This window comes from Pseudonaja textilis, chromosome Z, assembly GCF_049901715.1.
Source record: "Pseudonaja textilis isolate UNSWEBS1 chromosome Z, rPseTex1.2, whole genome shotgun sequence".
Taxonomy (NCBI): domain Eukaryota; kingdom Metazoa; phylum Chordata; class Lepidosauria; order Squamata; family Elapidae; genus Pseudonaja; species Pseudonaja textilis.
The window spans coordinates 57,105,656-57,129,216 of NC_142008.1; the positions used below are offsets into that span (position 1 = coordinate 57,105,656).

General features: G+C 44.5%; 1 protein-coding gene across 1 annotated transcript; it reads left to right on the top strand.

Moving 5' to 3' along the window:
* The first annotated feature begins 1,862 nt into the window (after positions 1-1,862).
* On the top strand, positions 1,863-4,692 carry TMEM158 (transmembrane protein 158). Its single transcript, XM_026717852.2, has one exon. It carries the CDS (start codon positions 2,036-2,038, stop codon positions 2,930-2,932), a length of 897 nt encoding a protein of 298 aa, XP_026573637.1. The 5' UTR covers positions 1,863-2,035; the 3' UTR covers positions 2,933-4,692.
* Positions 4,693-23,561: the final 18,869 nt, after the last annotated feature.

Genomic DNA, 23,561 nt, shown 5'->3' on the forward strand with positions numbered 1-23,561 from the left:
TTCTCCAGAATTGGTCAGAACCTGCTAAATACCACCTCTATGTGGTCCACCTGAAAATCATCATGGATAGACCCTTACAATTTGCCTACCAAGGAAATAGATCGCAGATGATGCTGTTAATATGACTCTGTACTACATCCTAGACTCTTCTTAAAAACATCCAGAGATGGAGCATCACAATTTGTGAAGGCAAGCTGTTCCACTGGTTAATTGTCCTCACTGTTAGGAAGTTTCTCCTTAATTCCAGGCTGCTTCTCCCACTTCCCTCTCATTCCTCAGCTCTATTTTTATTGCTTTATGAACCATATTTTTCTGTGTTTTGTTCTAGATAGATGAGGGAAGGTGAGAGTCAGTAACATAGCTTGAGAGAAGCAATGGAACTTCTATGCAGTACAGATAAATATCCTAACTTTAAAAGACAGCGGGGGCTTGGTTTTCTGAATTCTTTCTAGTCCCTTTACCATCAGTGGCTATAGAAGGTAGCTCTATTTTGTTCTGTGTAGATACAAATTCAAAATGTTGCTTTGGTGTGTGTGTGTGTGTGTGTGTGTTCCTATGAAGTAATCAGGTTTGGTCCATGTTTATGTGTGGTCTCTATGTATTCCTGTTGTACACTAATGTTGTATTTGTTATTTAGCTGTATATGTGCATAGCGGGAAGCATTCGATAGACTGCCTGTATCATCATCATCATCATCATCATCATCATCATCATTTTATATTCTGCCTTTCAAAAACTCAAGGCAAGAAACATAGTGCTTACCCACTCCCACAACATACCCATGTGGCAAGCTGGGCTGAGAACAAGACTATGTCAATAGCTATTGTCATTTAGGGTGCACTGAAATTTTGGCCTCCCCATTGCTTATCAAACACTGTCCACTGTTTCTATTAGGGACCCCATGATCAGGATTCCCAGTAGAAGCTAGGCTTAAACTGTGGCACAGCAGCCTTTGCCTCTTCCATAATCTTGCAGTGGGTTCTTTTACAGCTGCTGGCTGGATCTGTCCCACATTTAACACACTCTCTCTCTCTCTCTCTCTCTCTCTCCCTCCCTCCCTCCCTCTCTTCTCCTGCAAATGGACAGCAATAGCACTTAGACTTATATACCACTTCATATTGCTGATAATTTGGGTCCTCATTTTTCCAACCTCAGAAGTATGAAAGGCTGAGTCAACCTTGAGCTAGTAGAACTCCTCCTGGCAATACTGCTTTCTAACCATTGAGTCCCCACAGCTGCTGCCCAAATAGCCTGAAGGAAGAAAACTGACTAAAATTGTGAACAACATGACTGAGCATCGACGTTGCACCCTGTGCTATTAAATGCTGGGTTGAGGATAGGTAGGACCATCGATGAATGGCGTCAAAGGTTGTTATCAAGGTTGTTGCGGTGGGGAAACGGATTGAAAACTGAAATGGAAGCTCTACAGCAGAAAAAAAGCTGCGAGTGGAAGTGGCCTTTGGGGTGGCAGAGAGGATGTCCCACGCATGAAAGATGAAGCAAGGGATAAGATTTGTCTTCCCGGAAAGAAACCCCGCGCCAGACGCTTCAGTTTGGGGTGGGGGGAGTGAAGACAGATCCTACAATGACGAAATCGGGGGAACTCCTTCCTAACGGTAGGGAATCCTGGGCGGCGACTTAAGCGAGGGAGTGAACTGCAACCTGGATGGTGATCCAGCGGAATTAGAGATTCCGAGGAGTTGCCCATTGGTTGCTGAGAGCGAAGTGGGCGGGGGGGGGGGCGCCCGCCCCGGCTGAGCTGATAGTTTAAGCCCAAAGGAAGGAAAAGTGGGAATTGTTACTGTTGCCGCTGCCTCTGCTGTTTTTGGAGCTCTCCGCTTCCACCACCACCCCCTCCACGCGCACACTCGCCTCATCTCTCGACAGCGTCCGCCTCGCCTCCACCACCTCTCCGCTGCTTCCTTTTCTGGCGGCCAGCCTCGTTAGCGCTTCCTTAATGGAAACCTACAGCCGTCGCCGCAGCAGACCCATGCAACCTCATTTCCCTCCTCGGCCATTCATCTAAGCCCATGCCATGTTGCTGCCCTTTCTCCCGGCACTGTTGGCCATTTTCGTTCCATCCTTTCCCTCCCGAGGCTGCTCTCCCCCGGCTTCTTCAGAGTCTGGGCGAAAAGAACTGACAAGACTTACTTTGCCGCCTCTCAACTCCTCTTCCTCCCCCAAGTCCTTTGAGGATGGGGGCACGTTTCCGACAGGCTTTGAGGAAGGGGGAGGAGAGGCCACCAAGGCGGCGGCGGCGGCGGCTGTAACTACTCTTTCACCTGAGTCTCCCCGACCCGCGCCCCAGCAGGAGCAGCAGCCCCGCGAGGAGCCGGCGTGCAACATAAGCGTGCAGAGACAGATGCTGAGTTCATTGCTGGTGCACTGGAGCCCGTTGGGCTTCCAGTGTGACCTCGTGCTCTACTCCACCAGTGGTCCCGGCGGGCGAGCCTTTTTCTCGGCCTCCTTTCATCGCGTTGGGCCGCCACTGCTCATCGAGCATCTTGGGCTAGCACCTGGCGGCATACAGCAGGACCTCCGCCTATGCGTGGGCTGCAGCTGGGCTCGAGGTAGGCGCGTCGGCCGCCTTCGCCCGGGCGTCTCCAAACCAGCGTCGTCGTCTTCTCCTTCGGCTGCACTCTACTCCTGGTCCACTCCGGACCAAGGACAGTCTTGGCAGCAAGGGGAACGGCTCCACTTCTGCTGTCTGGATTTCAGCTTGGAGGATCTCAAGGGAGATCCAGGCTGGAGGATGAATCGCAAGCCCATCGAGTCCACCCTGGTGGCCTGTTTCATGACTCTGGTCATCATCGTGTGGAGCGTGGCCGCCCTCATTTGGCCGGTGCCCATCATCGCCGGCTTTTTGCCTAACGGCATGGAGCAGCGGAGGAGTGCCCCCACCTCGACATCTGGAACAACTGCATCGAAATGACCGCCTACCTCCCGTATCTGGTTCGATGTCACCTGAGTCATATAGTTGAGGGGCTCCGGATTGAGAATCTTGCTATAAATTAATTATTTTTTGTAATTTAAAAGGAATCTATTTTGTAAATTATTATGTTAAAGCCATCTTCTTGATGTTGGATGTAGAAGGCTGGAGTTAGGTAGAAATCTTCAAACTAGATTGAAGAACCTATACCCGCTTCTCGTTAATTTATACCTGCTTCTAGTTAGTTTATAGGTATATTTATAATGTGCTCAAATTCATATCTAATGAAATGACCAAAAGCTGTGTATTTGCTTTATATATTAAAAATAAACTCTTTTAAGTCAATATTTTAGTAGCAATGCACACAGAAATCCAGTGCATTTTGCAGTAGTTATAAGTTATTTGTATACAAATACAATTTGTCTTTGCAAATGTAAATTTACTAAGAAACTTTTTGGCAGTACTTAAATTTGCTAACATAGTATTTGATGGATCTGAATTTTATAATTGTGTGTGTGTATTGTTGGTTATTAGGGATACTGTGTGATTTCTTATATAAATATGTTCAAATATTAATACAGATTGTCTTTGCTGAAATGTCCAGGCTTTGCATGGTATTTTTCTATCAAAGTGATTTTGCAAGTACAAATCAAATAAAGTAAGAAGCAGAGCATTGGGGCTCTCTTTACCCTTAACATTCAATATAAAACACATTGTGGAATGTTGGATAGTCATTCTTTTATTTTTCTGATTTGGTAAGTCAAATCTTTGAATAGATTGATAAAGCTGCCTTCTCCAACTTAATATGGCAAAAAATTCAACAGTTGCCGCATATCTAGGGGATGCCACAAGGATAAGGTTGTCTAATTTCTGATGTAATCTGTTTTATCTCCTTTTTATAGTAACAAGAATTCTACCATTAATAGGTTGCAGATAGAGAGTACGTTGTATGCAGAACCCATGGTGGTATGTAATTTATAATAAGTATAGTTAGCCTAACACCCTCTACCCCATTTGTTAAAAACCCCTGTGAGATAACTGCCAACTAAATGTACATTCAGTAAGATTCTGCTAATTCAGAATATTAATTCTAAGTTAAATTTGGAAAATTAGGGTTCAACCTGGATAAATTAAAAAATAGTCACACATTGTATAATTTAATTTATAGCAACTTCCTGCACATTATTCTGAAATTGTTCAGAATAATCATTTTTTTCTAATTGCTTCCTAGTCAAATCAGAGAAAATTATGGAGAGAAGTGTGCAGATATATTTGCTTGTCTTCTGATTTGCACCATAATGTTAATATGAACCTTTTTGAATATGACAAGTGTGCTTTGGAACTGCAATAGTTGAATTAGGGGTTTGGACTCTCAAGAGGAAAAACTGAAAGGGCAATTTGGTTTTGCCCTATATATTCTTAAAATATGTAGAGTGAGATATATTCCTATTTAATTACATTATAATATTCAAGGTCCTCTATGAAAACTATGTATTCTTTCATCAATAGTGTTAGGTAATGGAAGACAGCCAAATTCAGCAAATAAACTGCGACAAATTTACATTATATTGTAAAGAAATTAAATCTTGTAATTTAGTTTAATTATTTTCATGGAATGGCATTATTTTATAACATATTTTCTCTGTGGGGTAAAACAAGCAGCTAGATGATATGCTAAAGATTTCATTTGACTTTATGAGATTTCAGTAGAAATGTTTTAAAGATTCAGCTGTAAGACTGTAATCTGAATTATATTTGTTAAAATAAACATCATATAATAAAACAACAGTTATTTCTAACGATTTACAGCATCAGGTTGCATGCAAATTAACTTTCTTTTTGAAGTTGAATATTATTTGATTTACAAAAAGGGTGTTTTGCATTATTTTCTGGCAACTTCTCAAGAACATGAATTCATATCTTGCTTGAGCTAAAAGTACTCTGAGATGTATATTTAGAAAAATGTTGGTTGTATCGAGATATGAGGTGAGTGTGCACATAGGGGCGAAGAGCAGAGAGAGCCAGAAAAAGCAGTGGTGATGGCAACAGTTCCTACTTTTCCTTCCCTTTGGCTTCAACTCTCAAACAGAGAGGTCCTGCCCACTTCGCTTTCAGCAACCAATAATAAATTTGAATAGTTAAGATTTTGGCAAAGTTAATATCAGCTAATATCTGATTTCATTTAAAATTTCCTTGGCCTTTGAATTTACATTTAGAAATCAAGATGATATCCAATTTTTGGATGATACTTAATCTTTCAATGAAAGAACCAGTTTTCAAACTAGTGAAACATTTTTAAAAACCATGGAAAATGGGCAGAAAAAATGCCAATATTACTAAGTAAATATTGAAACAAAAAATAAATAAAAATAGAAAATAAGTTGTGTTAAAATATGGTATGAGAAAAGCAGCTGTTTTTTTAACATTACACAATAATTTAGAACAATGAAAATACTACTTAATATTAAAATCTGATGAGAATAGAATAGAAGCTGAAAGGGACTTTGGAGGTCGTCTAGTCCAGCCCCCTGCTTAAGCCGTTCTTCATTTGGTTTAGTCTCCAGGCCTTTAATTGTCTTAGTTCTGAACTTTTTCCAAAGTCTCAACATCTTTTTTGTAGTATGGTGATCAAAATTGGTTGCAGTAGTGTAAGTGAAAGTATTACCCTAGACCAGGAGTGTCAAACTCAATTTCATTGAGAGCTGCATCAGGGTTGTGTTTGACCTTGGGGAACTGGGTTGGGTATGGCTGGTGTGGGCATCGCCAGCTTGACATCACTCGTGTTGGGGGCACCGGTGGTGGCCAAGTGCTAAGACAGGAGTTCCCTCTCATTATAATCTTCTTTCCTTCCTTCCTTTCCTCCCTTCCTCCTTCCCTCTTCATTCTCTTTTCTTCTTCTGTTTTCTTCCTTGCTCTCTTCCCATCTTTCCTTCTTTTTCTTTGTCTTTTCTCTTTCCTTTTCTCCTTTCCTGTCACTTCTTGGATGCTCAAATGCATTTCTCTTTTTATTTGTTTTTAGTTTGTTTTTCTAGTCCTCTGCCAGTGAAAACAGAGCCCAGTGTGTAGCCCTCCCGAGCTCCATTTTCACTGGCAGAGGCACCACAGGCCTTTACTGCTTCCAGGGTGGCTCTGCGGGCCAGATCTAAGTACCCTGCAGGCCCATGGACCTTGAGTTTGACACCCCTGCCCCAGACTGTCCTAGACTGTGAACATTATTAGTTACTGAGCTCTCTGTTCAATAACAGGTGCCTGTGAACATCAGTCACTGGGGGAATTTTCATTAGAAGGTTTGTTGCTTCAGAGATAGTGGAAATAGGATACTGGTATAAAAGGAAATACTGTAGTAAATAGTTTTATGGATTGAATATCACTGCTGTTCTTTCACTATTTAGAACGCTGTTCTAAATCAAATGTCCTGATGCTGCTTGGGAAGTCACAGCCTAACTGCTGCTATCAGGACAGGGAAGGCTATTTTAGAGGTTAATATTTGTTACTTAAATTATTTAAGATTTTTACAGTGTTCTGAAGCTATTTCAAATTAGAAGTTACCACATTTTACAAAGCCATATATACAAGGAATCTAGATTTAGATTCTCTTACATGAAAAATAGTTATTTAACTATCATGAAGAATACTTTTGCATGAATCTGTTTTAATGTCAGCATATTTTTCTTCTACCATTAGATAACATTTGGATGTAATTCCTGCTATAAGTGCTTACTGAACCATACCTGCCAAATTACACATCTTTTGAAAGATTTCCCTTTGTAAAGACAAATTACATTTTATTCAGTGAAAGCAAGGCATTCCTGGAAAAACTGTCTTTCAGGTTATTGAACTTTTGGAGATTGCTAGGTAGTGTGAAGATGGAAGACAAAAAGAATGCTAAAAGCATATCCCAGCAAAGAACAATAAGAACTGCCATATTTCATTTTTTAAAAAGAATATAGATTTAGAGAGAAAAGACATAAAAGAACAGATTGTGGGAAAAGCAGAAAACACTTCAAGACAATTTTTAAGAGCAAATGAGTGTTTCTTCAATGCATGAGCCAAATACCACTGAAGCTGCTTTAAAGTTTTAGCAACTCTAAATTTTCACCAAAGGTCAGAATAGCAAACTGCACTGTTTTGTGCACATTCATATTTGAGTACTGATAAAGACTGCAGATGGAAGAAGTAAAGGTGGAAATTTTATGTTTCTTTTTTTACTTTTTTAAAACCTTTTTCTTCTGAGTAGACCCAAAATAAGGATGCTGTATGAAAAGCAGACTGAACCAGGAATAGTATATGCTGACTATCAGAGATAATGTCAGCCTTGAAGCTGGTCCGGCTGTGGGTTTTTTTCCCCCCTCTTTCCTGTTCTGTAGTTTCCTAATAGGGGTTTTTTCACGTGGCTTCAGGATTGTCAAAAGCTTGGAGCTGAAGGAGGGCATGTAACTAAAACAAACTAGTTCATTCCTGGGTCAAGGGCATTCCAACTGTCAGCTAGCTGGAGGTGAAGGAAAGAGTTGCCGGGTAACCAGCCGGTGCCAGATTGGACCATGTGATTTATTGTTTTTGGGGAAAGTGAAACTTGGTTTTATTGAGATGGAAAGCCTGGGAAATTTTAGAGTTGGCTTTCCACCACCAGTTAATGCCAAGATGATGTCTTCTAAATAAAAACTGTTCTTTCAGAATCTGCTTCAAAGTTCTGTTTTGAAATGGGGTCAATGCTTGGAAGGCTGACAGGTAAAGCATATACCATTTGACAGAAGAATCCTGATTATATAACACCATATGTGTAAATTGCAGGGTACCTTTCCCAAACACTGACATTTCAGGGGTCTCCATCCTCCCACCCCCTCTGCATAAATTCTAGGGTTTCTGGGAGAATTGTTAAAATACTTAAAAGATCAGCACCTATTCTTGAATGGGGAGATGCTTTTTCTTTCCACATTTTTTCTGAATTTGATAAGCTAGCATTTCCTCCTTTCCCAGAACTAAACTTTTAAACACATGACTCCAATTTTTCCTTATTTCCTTTATTATCCCCAAGCAGCTTTGAAGTGGCAAATTTGGTACTGTACAGATCTAAGCTTAGAATAATAGAAGAGAAAGGATTTTCATTTCACACATACACACTTGTTAGCTCAGTTTACTTCCCACTTAGTTGTCTTCATTAAAATGAAAAATCTTTCAAATATAAATGTGTGCATTGTGTACACACAAACACACAAAAGCTAGCAATCAGTAGCCAATAGGAAAAGAAACAAATACATTGCTCAAAAAAAAGGGAACACAAAAATAAGACATCCTAGATCTGAATGAATGAAATATTCTTATTAAATATTTTGTTCATTACATAGTTGAATATGCTGACAACAAAATCACACAAAAATTATCAATGGAAATCAAATTTAGCAACCCATGGAGGTCTGGATTTGAAGTTACACTCAAAATTAAAGTGGAAAAAAACACTATAGGCGGATCCAACTTTGATGTAATGTCCTTAAAACAAGTCAAAATGAGGCTCAGTAGTGTATGTGTGGCCTCCACGTGCCTGTATGACCTCCCTATAATTCCTGGGCATGCTCCTGATGAGGTGGTGGATGGTCTCCTGAGGGATCTCCTCCCACACCTGGACTAAAGCATCACTCAACTCCTGGACAGTCTGTGGTGCAACGTGGCATTGGTGGATGGAATGAGTCATGATTTCCCAGATGTGCTCAATTGGATTCAGGTCTGGGGAAAAGGTGGGCCAGTCCATAGCATCAATGCCTTCGTCTTGCAGGAACTGCTGACACACTCCAGCCACATGAGGTCTAGCATTGTCATGCATTCGGAGGACCAACTGCACCAGCATATGGTCTCACAAGGGGTCTGAGGATCTCATCTCGGTACCTAATGGCAGTCAGACTACCTCTGGCGAGCACATGGAGGGCTGTGTGGTCCCCTAAAGAAATGCCACCCCACACCATTACTGCCAAGCTGGTCATGCTGGAGGATGTTGCAGGCAGCAGAACATTCTCCATGGCGTCTCCAGACCCTGTCACATCTGTCACATGTGCTCAGTGTGAACCTGCTTTCATCTGTGAAGAGAACAGGGTGCCAGTGGCGAATTTGCCAATCTTGGTGTTCTCTGGCAAATGCCAAATGTCCTGCACAGTGTTGGGCTGTAAGCACAACCCCCACCTGTGGACGTCGGGCCCTCATACCACCCTCATGGAGTCTGTTTCTGACCATTTGAGCAGCCACATGCACATTGTGGCCCGCTGGAGGTCATTTTGCAGGGCTCTGGCAGTGCTCCTCCTGTCCCTCCTTGCACAAAGGTGGAAGTAGCAGTCCTGATGCTGGGTTGTTGCCCTCCTACAGCCTTCTCCACTGTTAAGTTGTGGGAAAGAGACGACGCGCAACCAGTTAGACTTCAGCTCTTTTTATTAGTCTCTCTGGAATTGCTCTGCTGCAGAGCCGCGGCAGCCTCTTTTATAGCGGCTGCTCGCGGCTTGCGGCCAATGACGGCTCTTTGAATTTCCCGCCGTCTTATGGACCAATCACGGCTCTTTGAATTTCCCACCGTCTTATGGGCCAATCACATTGTACTATTCAAAATTCAAATATACAACACCCCTCCCCATGTGGTTCAGTCCAACCTACGTTACGTAGTCACGTAAGTAGGCAGGGCTCTTATGGTTCCTACTGGACCTGCGCAATTCAGTTGCAATGTTGTCTTCGGGCTGTTCGGATGGGTTCACTGTTTCTCCTGTCCTTCTCCATGGAACCTCCTGGAAGGTGGAGTCAGCCATGCCACTCCTGCCTGGTTTACCCGGGCTGGTTGAGTTGGCTCAGCTGCACCCTCCAGGAGTAGCTTCGTGTTGACTTTCCGCTGCCTGCTCCCTTCTTCCGAAGTCATCTTCAGGTAGGTGATTGCGATTTCTTAATGGGGCTACTGGTGGTGTTGGTTGGTGAGTTATTAGGGTTTGTTTCATTATTTCTCGTGTTTGTGTTGGTTGGTTAGTTGTTGTTAGTTTGTTTCGTTATTTCTTGTGTTTGTGGAGGGTCTCCCCCTCCCCTCTCATTTGTGTTTGAGGGGTCTTCCCCATCTCTGGTTTGGTTATTCTTATTGTTTAATGTTTGATGTGGTTCTTGTGTGTGTGTGAGTTCTTCTCCTTTGATCCTTGGGTTGTTAGTATTTCTCAATAGTGTTCTTGATCTCAGTTGGTCTATGTGTCTCCTCCAGTTTTTTCCATCCTCTGTCTACTCTGTATGACCGGGGTCCTGTTATCTGGGTTATTTTAGCTGGTATCCATAGTGGGTCCACGTGAGGTTTTTTGCATAGACCAGGTCCCCCGTTTCAAATGTACAGTACTTACTGGAGGAGTCTGTTGGCTTTTCAGGGCTGTATGTGGGGTGTAATCTATCTAGGTGCGACCTTAACTTTCTGCCCACCAAATAGTTCTGCTGGGCTTTTATTAGTTGTGGTGTTTGGTGTGATATGCTGTATAGTTAGTAATTTATAGATATTTTTCTTGATGTCTCCCGTGCCTAGTTTATCTAGTGTCTCTTTAGTATATCGAATTATGCATTCCGCCCATCCGTTTATAGCCGGCCGCCCCGGCGCTGTTAGGGCATGCCTTATTCCCTGTTTGACAAGGAACCTTTCAAATGTCAGTGCTGTGAATTGCGGCCCATTGTCTGATACCACTAGATCCGGTAACCCATGTGTTGTGAACAGTTTCCTCAGCTGTCTGATTATGGCTTCTGTTGTGGTGGAGTGCATGACACTTACCTCCAGCCAATTGGAGTAAGCGTCTACTACTATCAAAAATGTGTGTCCTTTCGTTGGTCCTGCAAAATCTATGTGTATCCTCGACCATGGGCCCCTCGGTGTTTCCCAGTCGAGTACAGGTGCAGAAGGGGGTTTAGGTCTGGATTGTTGGCATTGTGTGCACGTTTCCACCCATCTCCCAATGTCCTTATCCATCCCTGGCCGCCATACATAACTCCTGGCCAGGGACTTCATTCTTACAATGCCTGGGTGTCCTTCATGCAATATATACAGTATTTGTTCCCTCAGTGTGTCCAGTATGATTACTCGATCCCCCCATAGTATACATCCTTTTAAAATTGAGAGTTCTGTTTGTCTGTTCCAGAATGGTTTAAAAGTCTCATCATTTTCGGTTTCTGGCCACCCTTTACCTACCCAATTTAAAATCTGCGCCAGTTTTTTTGTCTCTTGCGGTTTCTTTCACGATGTCTGTTGCAGTTATGGGTAGGTTTGCCAATGTCTCGATTTACAGGGTTGATGTGGTTGGTGCCGGATCATCTTCTAATTCAGGTAGGGGGGAACAGCTCAGGGCGTCAGCGTGTGTTATGTCCTTCCCTGGCCAGTGGATTAAATTGTAGCTGTAGGCGGCGAGGAACTCGGACCATCTTGTCATTCGTGGTGACAATATGTTGGGGATGGCCTTGTTCCCTGTGAGTATTCCTAAGAGCGGCTTATGGTCTGTAATCAGTGAAAAAGTCCTGCCATAGAGGTATTCATGGAATCATTTGACTCCAGTTATTGCGGCTAGCGCTTCTCTGTCCAATTGGCTGTAGTTTCTCTCTGCTTTTGATAGTGTTTTGAAGTAGAACGCGATCAGTGCTTTTCTCCCATTGGATAATGTGTGGCTGAGTATGGCCCCGATGCCAAACGGTGACGCATCGCAGGTTAATGTTAGTGGCAGGGTTTCGCTGTATTGGGTTAGCACAGAGTCGGATGTCAGTAAGTCTTTGATTCCCTGGAATGCGGTTTCTTCTCTCCGCCCCCAGGTCCAGATAGACTTCTTATCCAGCAGGCTGTGTAACAGTTCTGCCGTTGTTGCCTTCTGTGGCAAAAAGACATTGTAAAAGTTAATAAGCCCCCAAAAGGCTTGTAAGTCTGTTTCATTCTCGGGTCTGGGAACTTCTTTGATTGCTCTGATTTTCTTTTCAGTGGGGTGGATCCCTTCTTTATCTATAAGGTATCCCAGAAATTCAACTTTATCTGTGGCTAGTTGGCACTTCTCTCTTTTCACTTTGAGTCCTGCCTCTTTAAATTTTTGTAAAACTTCCCTCAGGCGGCTTTCCAGTTATTTTTTGTCCCTGGCTGATACCAATACGTCGTCATCATCAAAATATGGTACCACCCCTTTGAGTCCTTGCAATAAATGATCCATCAAACTTTGGAATACCCCTGGGGCCACGCTAACTCCAAATTTGAATGTCCACATTTGAATGTCCCTCTGTGGGTCACGATTGTTTGGGCTTCCACTGTTTCAGGGTCAACCAGCAATTGTTGGTAAGCTTGTGCCAGATTGAGTTTCGCGAAAATCTTTCCTCCCCACAACAAATGTAATAAGTGTTGTACCACCGGAACAGGGTACACGCTTTGTTGTAATACGTGGTTGAGGGTGGCCTTATAGTCTCCGCAGATGCGCATGGACCCATCTGGCTTAATAGGGGTCACAATTGGGGTTTCCCACATTGCGTGGTCAATTGTTTCTAATACCCCCTGTGCGATAAGTTTATCTAATTGTTCATCGATTTTTGGGTTTAGCGTGAAAGGGACTCACCTCGCCTTTAACCTAATGGGGGCTATATTCGGATTCAAATTAAATGACCCTCGGTACTTGCCCAGTTCTCCATTGAAGACATCCTGGAATTCTCTCATCAGGTTCTCTTCCCAGTCCGTCTCGGTGACATTGTTGATCCCGGTCATCCTGATTCCTAGTGGTGCAAACCATTCAAGTCCCAGTAGACGGGGGTGATCCCAGTCTACTATGGTCAGTGGAAGGACTTTCTTGTGTTTGTTGAAGTTGACTTGGAAATGTCCGAGTCCGACTATGGAGATTCTGTTCCCTTGGTAGTCTTTGAGTGTGAGTTTTTGTCTTTCTAGTTCCTTCCTTTCCACATCTGGTATCAGGCTCTTTAGGGTGTTCCACGATATCATGGATAGGTATGAACTGGAATCCACCTCCATCTCGCAGGGCTGACCTTCTATGGTGACTTGTACCTGCACTTTTCTCGCATCGGTTGCACTGGAGTGTCCAATAATTATTGTCTGGTGTGTTTCTTCTCTTCTATTGGCTTCGCTGAACCACTTGTTTCTGCTTTCTTGGCTCCAATGGCTCCCCGTCTGCCTCTCTCTTACTCTCGGGGGGTACTTCGTCTTCGTCTAGGGCTATAGTTATTTCTGGTTCGGCAGACCCTAGCTATGTGTCCCTGCCTTTCACAATGCCTGCAAACAGCATCGAGGAAACGGCACTCGGAACATGGGTGGTCCCCTCCGCACCCAGCACAGCAGAATTCTGACTTCCTTTCTCTCCGCTCTCGTCTACCTTTCTCTGACTGGAGTCTATTTACCTCTTCTTCTTTGTCGTCAGTTTCGGACAAGGATTCGATGTCCTCATGGTGCATCATGGTGGTGGACTTTGGAGTCCCCTCTTGCTTCTTCTCTTGAGCTTGGTTAGGGTCTCTCAGAGTTTCTTGTGTTACCTTGTTCATTTGTCGCATGGTGGCTGCCGATTTTTGTGTTGCTTCAGCTGTGGTGGCTTATGCGATAGCCTCAGTTGCTGTTATGTTGGGTCTGGTCAGCAGTCGGCTCTGTAGGGTGAGGTCTCTTAGTCCGAGGACCACGCGGTCCCTCATGGCTTCGTCCATGTTTAGGAATTTGCACGCTCCGCCAATGTCCCTTAGAGCTGCAAAATCCCCTATTCCTTTTGGTCTCGCTTGTAGAATTCATGTCTCTTGATGAGGCTTGAAACGGCTGGCGCATAATGGGCTCGCAGCAATTTGTCTAAATCTGGCCATGCCATTTGCTTCACATCCTGGGGTTTTGCCAACGCCTTTGCCATCTTGAACACTGTGGGCCCACAGTGGGTTAGGAAAACAGCTCTCTTCCAGTGAGCGGACATTCCTTGCAGCTCGTTCCCTTCCAGGAACATGAGGAACCGATCGATGTAGGAATCCCAGTCTTCTGTTGCTGGGTTGAATGGTGTGGGTGGCGAGTTGCTGCCGGCCATTTCATCTAGCTCGGTTCTTGGGCCATGTGCTCAACTGGTCTCCTTTGTCTCAGTATCCCATCCTCATTGCCAGTGTTAAGTTGTGGGAAAGAGACGACGCGAGACCAGTTAGACTTCAGCTCTTTTTATTAGTCTCTCTGGAACTGCTCTGCTGCGGAGCCGCAGCAGCCTCTTTTATAGCGGCGGCTTGCAGCCAATGACGGCTCTTTGAATTTCCCACCGTCTTATGGGCCAATCACATTGTACTATTCAAAATTCAAATATACAACATCCACATCTCCTGATGTACTGGCCTGTCTCCTGGTAGCGCCTCCATGCTCTGGACACTACACTGACAGAAACAGCCAACCTTCTTGCCACAGCTCGTATTGATGTGCCATCCTGGATGAGCTGCACTAGTGAGCCACCTGAGCCACTTGTGTGGGTTGTAGACTCCGTCTCATGCTACCACTAGAGTGAAAGCACTGCCAGCATTCAAAAGTGACCAAACCATCAGCCAGAAAGCATAGGAACTGAGAAGTGGTCTGTGGTCACCACCTGCAGAACCACTCCTTTATTGGGGATGTCTTGCTAACTGCCTATGCTTTCCACCTGTTGTCTATTCCATTTGCACAACAGCATGTAAAATTGATTGTCAATCAGTGTTGCTACCTAAGTGGACAGTTTGATTTCACAGAAGTGTGATTGACTTGGAGTTACATTGTGTTGTTTAAGTATTCCTTTTATTTTTTTGAGCAGTGTATAAACCCTGCAACTGGTTTCAGTTATTCCAGAGTTTGAGTCAAAGTTTTATGAAGCTAATCACTGACTTGTCTATAGGACCTAAATACAGTGTACATATATACTCACAAGTTTTTATTTATTTGACTATTATGGAACTCCAAATCCATATCCCTTGCTCTCTAGCTTTAAAAGATTTGAGGAACAGGATAGCAGGATGCCAAGACACAACAAGAAAAAACATGAAATATAACAAAGTTGGCTCTATTTATTACAATAGTGCCTTGGAGGTACAATTATGAATTATACGCTTTAAGACTAGTGTGGTACATAACACATAATTCCCCATTTTTCTTCCAACCCAAAGGAAAGAATTCTCTCTGCTTTGAAAAGCTTCAAATGAACTGAAATGCTTTCACAGGAGAAATCTGGCTTGAAACTGTGTAAATAAATCAGAACTCAAGACATATGGCAGTGTCAGACCAACCAAGCATAACTAATAAATAAAATCTCAAAGGAACATTACATGTGAAAATTATTGTAATTTTATAATGGTCTGATTAAAATGATAGGTGTCTTTTAAATCCTTGAAGTTGGCAAGCAATAATATATGAAAATTACATTGTGCATTGGAGCTCTCTTTAAAACTGCTGAAGCGAATTAAATCAAGTGCAAAGTATCCTATACTTAGACAGTTCTCACCTGTAGCTGGAATTTTTAAAAGTACTAGCAAATGAAAACTCAGGAGGAAAAAATTACAAAAACTTTTAACAATTACTACTAACTTTTAGTTGTTGAGAATTACATAGTTGTTGACTAATTTTTCAATTCTATGTGAACAATACCAACTTTCAGTTCAATATAATTGGAGGTCACCAGTTTGATTTTAGAAATAATACTAGCTGAAATCAAAGTTCTAATTAAACATATTTGAAGCTCCACAAAAATCTGTTTTGAAATGCTAAATTTTATCATATACTTTTTAAAAAATGTTTTTGAAGATTAAACAACATTTCTTGGTCAAAATGGCTTTTATGTATACATATAAAACCACTCAGCTTTAAAGCCATCAAGCATTGTGTCAAATAGCAATGAATTCAGAAAAACAGAATAAGAAGTGTAAACTTCAAAACTATATTCTTACCCACAGTGAGCAATCAACTGTTGTATATGGCTTCCATCTTTCTAAATATATTAATCTAATTGAGTGGTTTTAGAAAGTCTTCTGCCAGTCTAGCTGAGTAGTTAAACTAAGCCATGAAATACTGTATCAGAAGATCTGTTTGTGATTATGGCCAAATCCTATGTGTCTCTGTATAGAAAACCCGATGTATGGTATTCAGTGTAGATGAGCTTCAACAAAGTATACCTATATAAGAACTGCCTTCAAAGACTATTTTGAAAACATTGCCTACTCGTATCAAACATTGCCTACTCATATCTATAGAGCAATAGTAATGCAATATAATTTAGAAATCTCAGCTATATATTACTGAAAATCAAAAGTTCTGGTACACATGCAGTGACAAATCATGCTTTCTCAGTATGTACCTGAACAAAAATAACCCTTCGGTTTGCATTTTCCTCTTCCATAGTATGGTTATGAGGCTAGCTTTCCCTTTTGAATGGTTTCATATTCCACATTACATCTGAATTTGAAATAACTTAGTTTAAATTATGATTGTTAACAAGTCAGAATCAGCAAACACAGTTTATCCTGTCTGATTTGAGATAATGAACTTGGCTGCCAAATTTCTCCACAGTATCTGGAAAATTTTTAAAACCATAATTTTTCAGTTTTATCTGAATCCACCTGAGAGTTAATAAAAAGGTTAAATTGCTGACATAACAGCAAAAATATGTAACTTGTCCCTCAATCTTAGTGTTTAGGGCTTAGTGTTGGGGTTCTGGAACTAGCCAATGAAATCTTAAAATGAAATCTATTTTAAAAAAGGAATCCAGGAAAGAAAATTATGAGCCAGTCTTTGTCATATGTTTGGGTAATTTGGTAGAAGCATTAACCAAGAGAAAAACAAACTAAACATATTGGTGGACAAGACTTGCTAAGGAATGATAAATGTCTATGGAGTCTCAGTCATGGTTGCCCAAAGAAGCTTTTTTCAAGAGGCAACTGGACTAGTCACTTTTGCAAAAGTGAATGATCAACCTTTCCAGTGTTTATGAGACCATTGACAGTTATGGGGATGGAGGTTGTTTATACTGTATTCTTGGATTTTTCAAAAAATATTTGAGTTTCTCATCAAAGGCTTCTGAATAAGGAATAAGAATTCCTATCCTTTGTAGTGTACTAACTGGTTAAAGTAAATAGTAAGGATAAATGAGAAATTTTCTCTAGGAAAGTTTTAAAAAATGGGCTCTTTCAAGTGAGATTTTTTTAATGGTGGGATTAATGCCTTTAAACTGTTCATAATTATTTTGACTGATGGATAAGCAGTGAGCTGCTTAAGTTTGTAGATAATGGATAATACCAAACTATACAAGCTCCAGAAAGATCTCTTTAAACATTGTAAATTAAACACCAAATTGAGTTTGAATTATGTAAATATAGAATGATGCACATTATACATGTGTACTGATGAGATTTCAGTTAGTGAGGATGTCAAATAAGTAAATGCTAATAATGCAAATTTCATCCTTTAGATCATTAGGAAAGGAACTAAAATAAAATAGCTAACAATATATCCCTCCTAATAAAATCAGATTCTACTGGTTTGGACCGGTTCGGGCGAACCAGATGTTATAGTTATATCTGGTTTGCTGAACAGGTATTTCAACTGACTGGCCAGCCCTACCCACCCCTCCCTGCCCCTCCTAGGAGTCTCCAACCTCCAAATGCAGGTTAAGTGTAGGATCCGTATGGAGGCTCTGGGAGGGAGGAAAAACAAGCCTTCCAGAAGTCCAGAAACAGCCCTGTTTCTGGCTTCCGGAGGGTCTTCAGAGCCATGGGGGGCTGTTTTTGCCCACCCAGAAGCCTGGGGGAAGGACTCTGGACCCTTGGGAGGATGAAAAACGCCCCTCTCAGAAGTACTGCAAGTTGCATAATGGCCCTGTTTCCAGCTTCCAGTGGGCCTCCAGAGCCCTGAGTAGGCCATTTTCATCCTCTCAGAGCCCAGGGGAAGCCTCTGGAGCCTTGAGAGGGTGAACCCTGGACCCTCCCCAGGCTCTGGAGGCCCACAGGAATCTGGTAGGCCATGCCCACCATGGCCACACCCACCCACCAACTGAGCAGCGAACTGGTTGCTGCGATTTTTGAATCCCACTCTATATTACCGTATTTCCCCATGTATAAGCACCCCCTTTGTATAAGCCACCCCCCCAATTTTTGGACTGTGAAGTTTTGAAAAAAATATTTTATTAGAGAAACAAGTTATGAAGAAAGAAAATTTACAAAGAAACAAAATTTGACGTCTAGATCTACAACTTCAGTCATGACGCGAAAGCGGTGCGGGCGACGCTAGCAATCTACGCATCGGGCGAGAGTAGGACGAAGCATTCAGGCCGATGCCTAGCGTATGCATTTCTATCGCGTCGCACTCGTAATTGTATCATCACGTACAATTTTTACAAAAAGTATAGCATACTGCTGGAAAACCAGTTTATTCCTACTTTATTATTTTATGCATTTTTCACGTATAAAAAGTGTACCTGCTTTGTATATGCCACCCCCTACTTTTTGGGCTTGAAAATTTTGGAAAAAAGGGGTGGCTTATACATGGGGAAATACGGTATGTGTGCATTTGGACACACTAGTCACCACATTTATATAACCAAAGTGAGAAAATTACAAAAGAAAGCAAGCAAAACTATTAGAGGATACAAACATCTTTCATATTAGAAAAGACTGAGAAAGTTTGGGGCACTTTAGCTTGGAAACAGGGGCTGAAGGAGAATATGATTGACATGTACAAATAACACATGAATAAAGTATGGATTTTTCCCTTTCTCTTTCAAAACATTAGGACCAGAAATCATCCAGTAAAGCTTATTAGAAGGAATCTAGAACAGGGAAGAAATCTACTTCTTCAAATAGCAGATCATTAATCTAACAGATGGGTACTGTTACGTTTGAGCAATGAGAGGCTGAACCAGAGCATGAGTGCAACAGTACTTTATTTTACAAATAAAGGGCTGACCGTGCTTACCAAGCCTGGAACTGGCTCGCAGCAATCAGCAGCCAGTTGGACCCCGCAGCCTGCTTTTATAGCTGGCTGCTGGGGAGAACTGACCAATGGGAATGGGGGAATAACGCCCACACAAAGTGAGTGGACCTGAGTGAGAACTCCTTGAGTCCTCAGGACATAACACCCCTTCCCCCAGATGCGAACACGCATAGTCCTTGAGGTAGATGGGGGTTTGTGTTGGCGCCCGGAGCGGCGCAACTCGGGAACATTGTCTGACTGTTCGGTATCAGTCTGTGACGGTTGAGCTGGCATAGTGTCGCCAACACTCTCTCTGGACTGGGCATCCTCGGAAACCACCGGGTTGGTTTCTGGAGTCAAACTCTCGTGGGTTGGATCCGGTTGATCAACTCTCTGGGCGCTGTTGTCCGAGTTTGGGCTGACCGGAACGACCGCTGGCGCAGACTGGTCACTGGGTGCGGTGTGGCTGTGTGGCGGATGGGACGGTTCCCCTTCGACTGGAGACTCTGGATTCTTGTTTGCGAGGTTGCTGAGGCGCCTTCTGAGTTGGTCTATGTGTCTCCTCCAGACGCAACCATCCTCCAGCCTGACTCTATATGATCTCGGCCCGGTGACGGCGATGACCTCGCCCGGAATCCAAAGTGGGTCCCCAGCGAAATTCCTTGCGAATATCGGCTCCTGTAACATAAAATGTCTAACCCCCGAAGTGGAAGCGAGGGGAGAGTCAGGGCAGTATTGTGGGTGCAGTCTATCTAATACAGTCCTCAGGCGCCAGCCCATCAGAAGTTCCGCTGGGGACTTATTGGTGACTGCACAGGGGGTTGAGTGCTGGCTCATCAGGAACCGTGAGAGTTTGTGGTGCCAGTCATCTCTGCCAAACCTAGCGAGGGCCTCTTTGGTGGTCCTGACGGCCCTTTCAGCCAACCCATTACTCGCAGGGTGAAATGGGGCTGTGAAAATGTGGCGAATGCCTAGGTTGGCTGCAAAACGGCTGAATTCTACTGATGCGAACTGTGGGCCATTATTGGAGACCAAGGAGTCGGGTAGTCCATGGGTAACGAACAGGCGCGTTAACACGTTGGTGATTGCTAGTGTGGTGGTCGTGGATAGCTGCGCCACGTCTATCCACTTGGAATAAGCGTCCACGACCACTAGGAACATCTTTCCATGCACGGGGCCGGCCAGATCGATATGGATTCTAGACCAAGGGGCGCTGGCGCTCTCCCACCTGGTAGGGGTGGCGATGGGGGGAGCAGGACGGGATTCCTGGCAAATGCTGCAGGAACTTACCCAATTGACAATGTCCTCGTCTAGACCCGGCCACCACACGTAGCTGCGTGCCAACCCCTTCATTCTCACAATGCCGGGGTGTCCCTCGTGCAACGCCTCCAGGACTCGGGTACGCAGCGAGGTCGGAATGATCACTCGAGTGCCCCACAGTAGACAACCCTGCAAACTGGACAGCTCCTGCATGCGAGTCTTAAAGGGTGCGAATTTGTTATCAACATTGCCTCCCGGCCACCCCCCTCCTCACCCAGTCGAGCACCTGGGCGAGCGTTTGGTCTGCCTTGGTTTTGGCGGCGATGTCAAGGGCGGTGATGGGCAGGTCCAACTGGGTGATTTCAAAAATGGCATTGACAGGAGCTGGGTCTTCAGCCGGAGCAGGTAAGGGGCAGCGACTGAGTGCGTCAGCGTGGGATAGAGTTTTGCCGGGCGGTGGATAAGTTTGTATGAGTAGGCCGCTAGGAAAAGCGTCCACCTTGTCATCCGAGGGGAGAGGACTTGAGGTGTCTGTTTGTCACCGGCCAGTAGGCCCAGGAGGGGCTTATGGTCGGTGACCAGTTCAAGAAGTGGCCAAAAGGAATTCGTGAAACTTTTTCACGGCTGCAACAGCTGCTAGGGCTTCCTTGTCTATTTGGCTGTAATTTCGCTCCGTGGCGAGAGCGTCCTGGAGAAAAAGGCGATGGGGGCCTCGGCGCCATTGGCGAGTCGGTGACTAAGGACCGCCCCAATTCCAAAAGGGGATGCGTCTGCTGCCAGTACTAAAGGAAGGTTGGGGTCGAATTGGATGAGCACTGCCTCTGACGTAAGTAGTGATTTGACGGCGTTAAACGCCTGGTCTTCTTTGTGCCCCAGTGCCCCAGTGTCTAGTAATCTGTGTAGGGGTTCGGCTACTGAGGCTTTATGGGGCAAAAGGATGCATAAAAGTTTAGGAGTCCCAAGAAAGCTTGTAGCTCCATTTTGGAGGTCGGTGTGGGAGCTTCGTGGATCGCCCTGACCTTGGACTCCAGGGGTGAATGCCAGAGGCGTCAATTTTATGACCCAGAAAGTCCACCTGTCTAGTGGCAATGGCGCATTTTTTTTTTTTTAACTTGAGGCCATGCTGTCTGAACCTCTCTAACACTGCTCGCACTCTCTGGAAGAGTTGGGGTCTGTCCCTGGCCGAGACCAAGATGTCGTCGAAGTAGGGTACTACACCAGGGAGGCCCTGTAAAATCCGCTCCATGAGGGATTGAAAAATACCGGGGGCAACACTTACGCCAAATTGGAGATGCTTACATCGGAAGGCACCCTGTGAGTGACGATGGTCTGAAGTTCCGCTGTTTGGTTATCAACAGGGAACTGTTGATATGCTTGAGACATGTCCAATTTAGCAAAAATACTGCCCGGTTCGAATGTGTGCAATAAGTGCTGAATGACGGGCACGGGGTAGGCGCTAACTTGTAAATATTTATTGATTGTTGTCTTGTAGTCTGAGCAAATTCTCAGGCTACCATCTTTTTTGAGGGGTGTGACAATGGGCGTCTCCCACTTGGCGAAATCTGTTGGCTCAATGACCCCTTGTTTTAGTAGTTTATCCAATTCAGCGTCTAGTTTTGGTCGAATAGCAAATGGAACTCTACGTGGTTTTAATCTGATTGGGACTGCCTGGGGGTCAACGGTGAACGAGATGGGGGTTCCATTATAACACCCCAGCTCCTCGCTGAACACATCTGCGTAGTCAGCGAATAAGGAGTCAGTGTCTGAGGTTGAGACAGCATGGACTCCTGTTAACCCTAGGCCGAGGTGGGAAACCAATCGAGCCCCAATAAGGTGGGTAGATTGCCGTTAACTACCACTAGAGGTAGGTGGCCTTTAAAAGCTCTAAAACTGACAAAGAACTTGCCTCTGCCGATCACGGGAATGGCCTTCCCCTGGTAGTCCTTCAGACCGAACTGGCATCTCTGAAGCCGGGTAGTAGATAGGCTGGGGTGGAGTCTCTTGAGGGTGTTCCACGAGATTATTGAGAGCGCTGACCCTGTGTCAACCTCCATGTGGCACGGTTTACCTTCTAGGGAAACGGAGAGAGAAATTTTACTAACAGAGTGGCAAGTCGCCTGGCAAGGCGGTGCGTGCGACAGTTTAATACTTGCCTCTGTGGTCCCGAGTGCGAGGACGGGGTCTTTGTGCAGCGCTTTGGAGGGCTTGGCAGACTCTCGCAATGTGCCCCCTCTTATGGCAGTTGTTGCAAACGGCTCCTTTAAACTTGCAGGTGGCCCTTTGATGTGATCCCCACAGGCTAGGCACAGGGTGATGTGCTTGGGTGGACCGGTGTATTCTTGTTTGGCCCCTACCTGCGACCGCCTGTCATTGGTGAGGCGATGGACATCGTTCTCATCGTTGTGGCCTTCCTCCGCTTCCACCTCTTCGGAATGGACTGGGAACGCTGCTAGCTTGGCGCTTGGGCCCTGAATTTCGGTGGCTGAGTTTGTTGCTAGCTCGGCTGCTAGGGCCTCCTCTACGCTTGCGCGAGGTTGAGGTCTTTTTTTAGCAGCAGTCGCCTCTGTAGGTTGAGATCCTTGACCCCACAAACCAATTGATCGAGGAGCATGTCCTCCAGGTATGTTCCAAACCCGCAGTGCAGGGCTGCTGTTCTGAGGGCGGCCATATATTGGTTGATGGTCTCCTTACTTGATTGCTTCCTCATTCGGAACGTGAACCTCCTGGCGATTTGTGAAGGCCTGGGAGCGTAGTGGTTTGTGAGGATCTCAAGCAACTCGGACCACGGAACATTTTTAATTCTCTCGGCGCCACGAGTGCTGCAGCGGTATCGTAAACGGTGGCTCCGCAGTAGATTAGGAAATAGGATTTTTCCGATGCTCTCCCGCATCCGACAGGCCGACCGCATCGATGTAATGATTGAAACGGTTCTTATACGATTCCCACTTCTCTTCGTCTGGTTTAAACGCGGGAATACTGGATTGGAACCCATGGTGCTGGAACGGCTGGGCTACCTGCGGAGAAATCTCTCTGGGACTACGAACGCTCGTGAGTTACTAGTGATATCAGCTCTGGAGAGGTTTTTGCTACCCTCTCTTCTCTCTCTCTGGGTTACCGCGTTGGCTGCTAGCCGTTGGAGGTGTCTTGATTCGCGCAAAAAGTGGGCATTAGTGACTCTCTACAGCGCTGTGCTGTGATTCCCTACTGGCTCGAAATTCAAATGACACCCGTTTGAATTTCGCACCAAATGCAGAGCGGCTGCGGCTCGCAGCGCTTCACTTTCCCGTAGCGAGGCTAACAAGCGGCTACAGACGCTTCTAACTATTTGACTCAGACCGATTTCTCTGGCTGCGGATCTGCGTTTGCTCTTTTTGATCGCTCGTTTCATTAGCTGACCGCTCTCTCTGGCTGCGGATCAGCGTTTCCCTTGTTGCCAGCCGATCGCTCTCTCTGGGCTGTAGATCGGTGGCT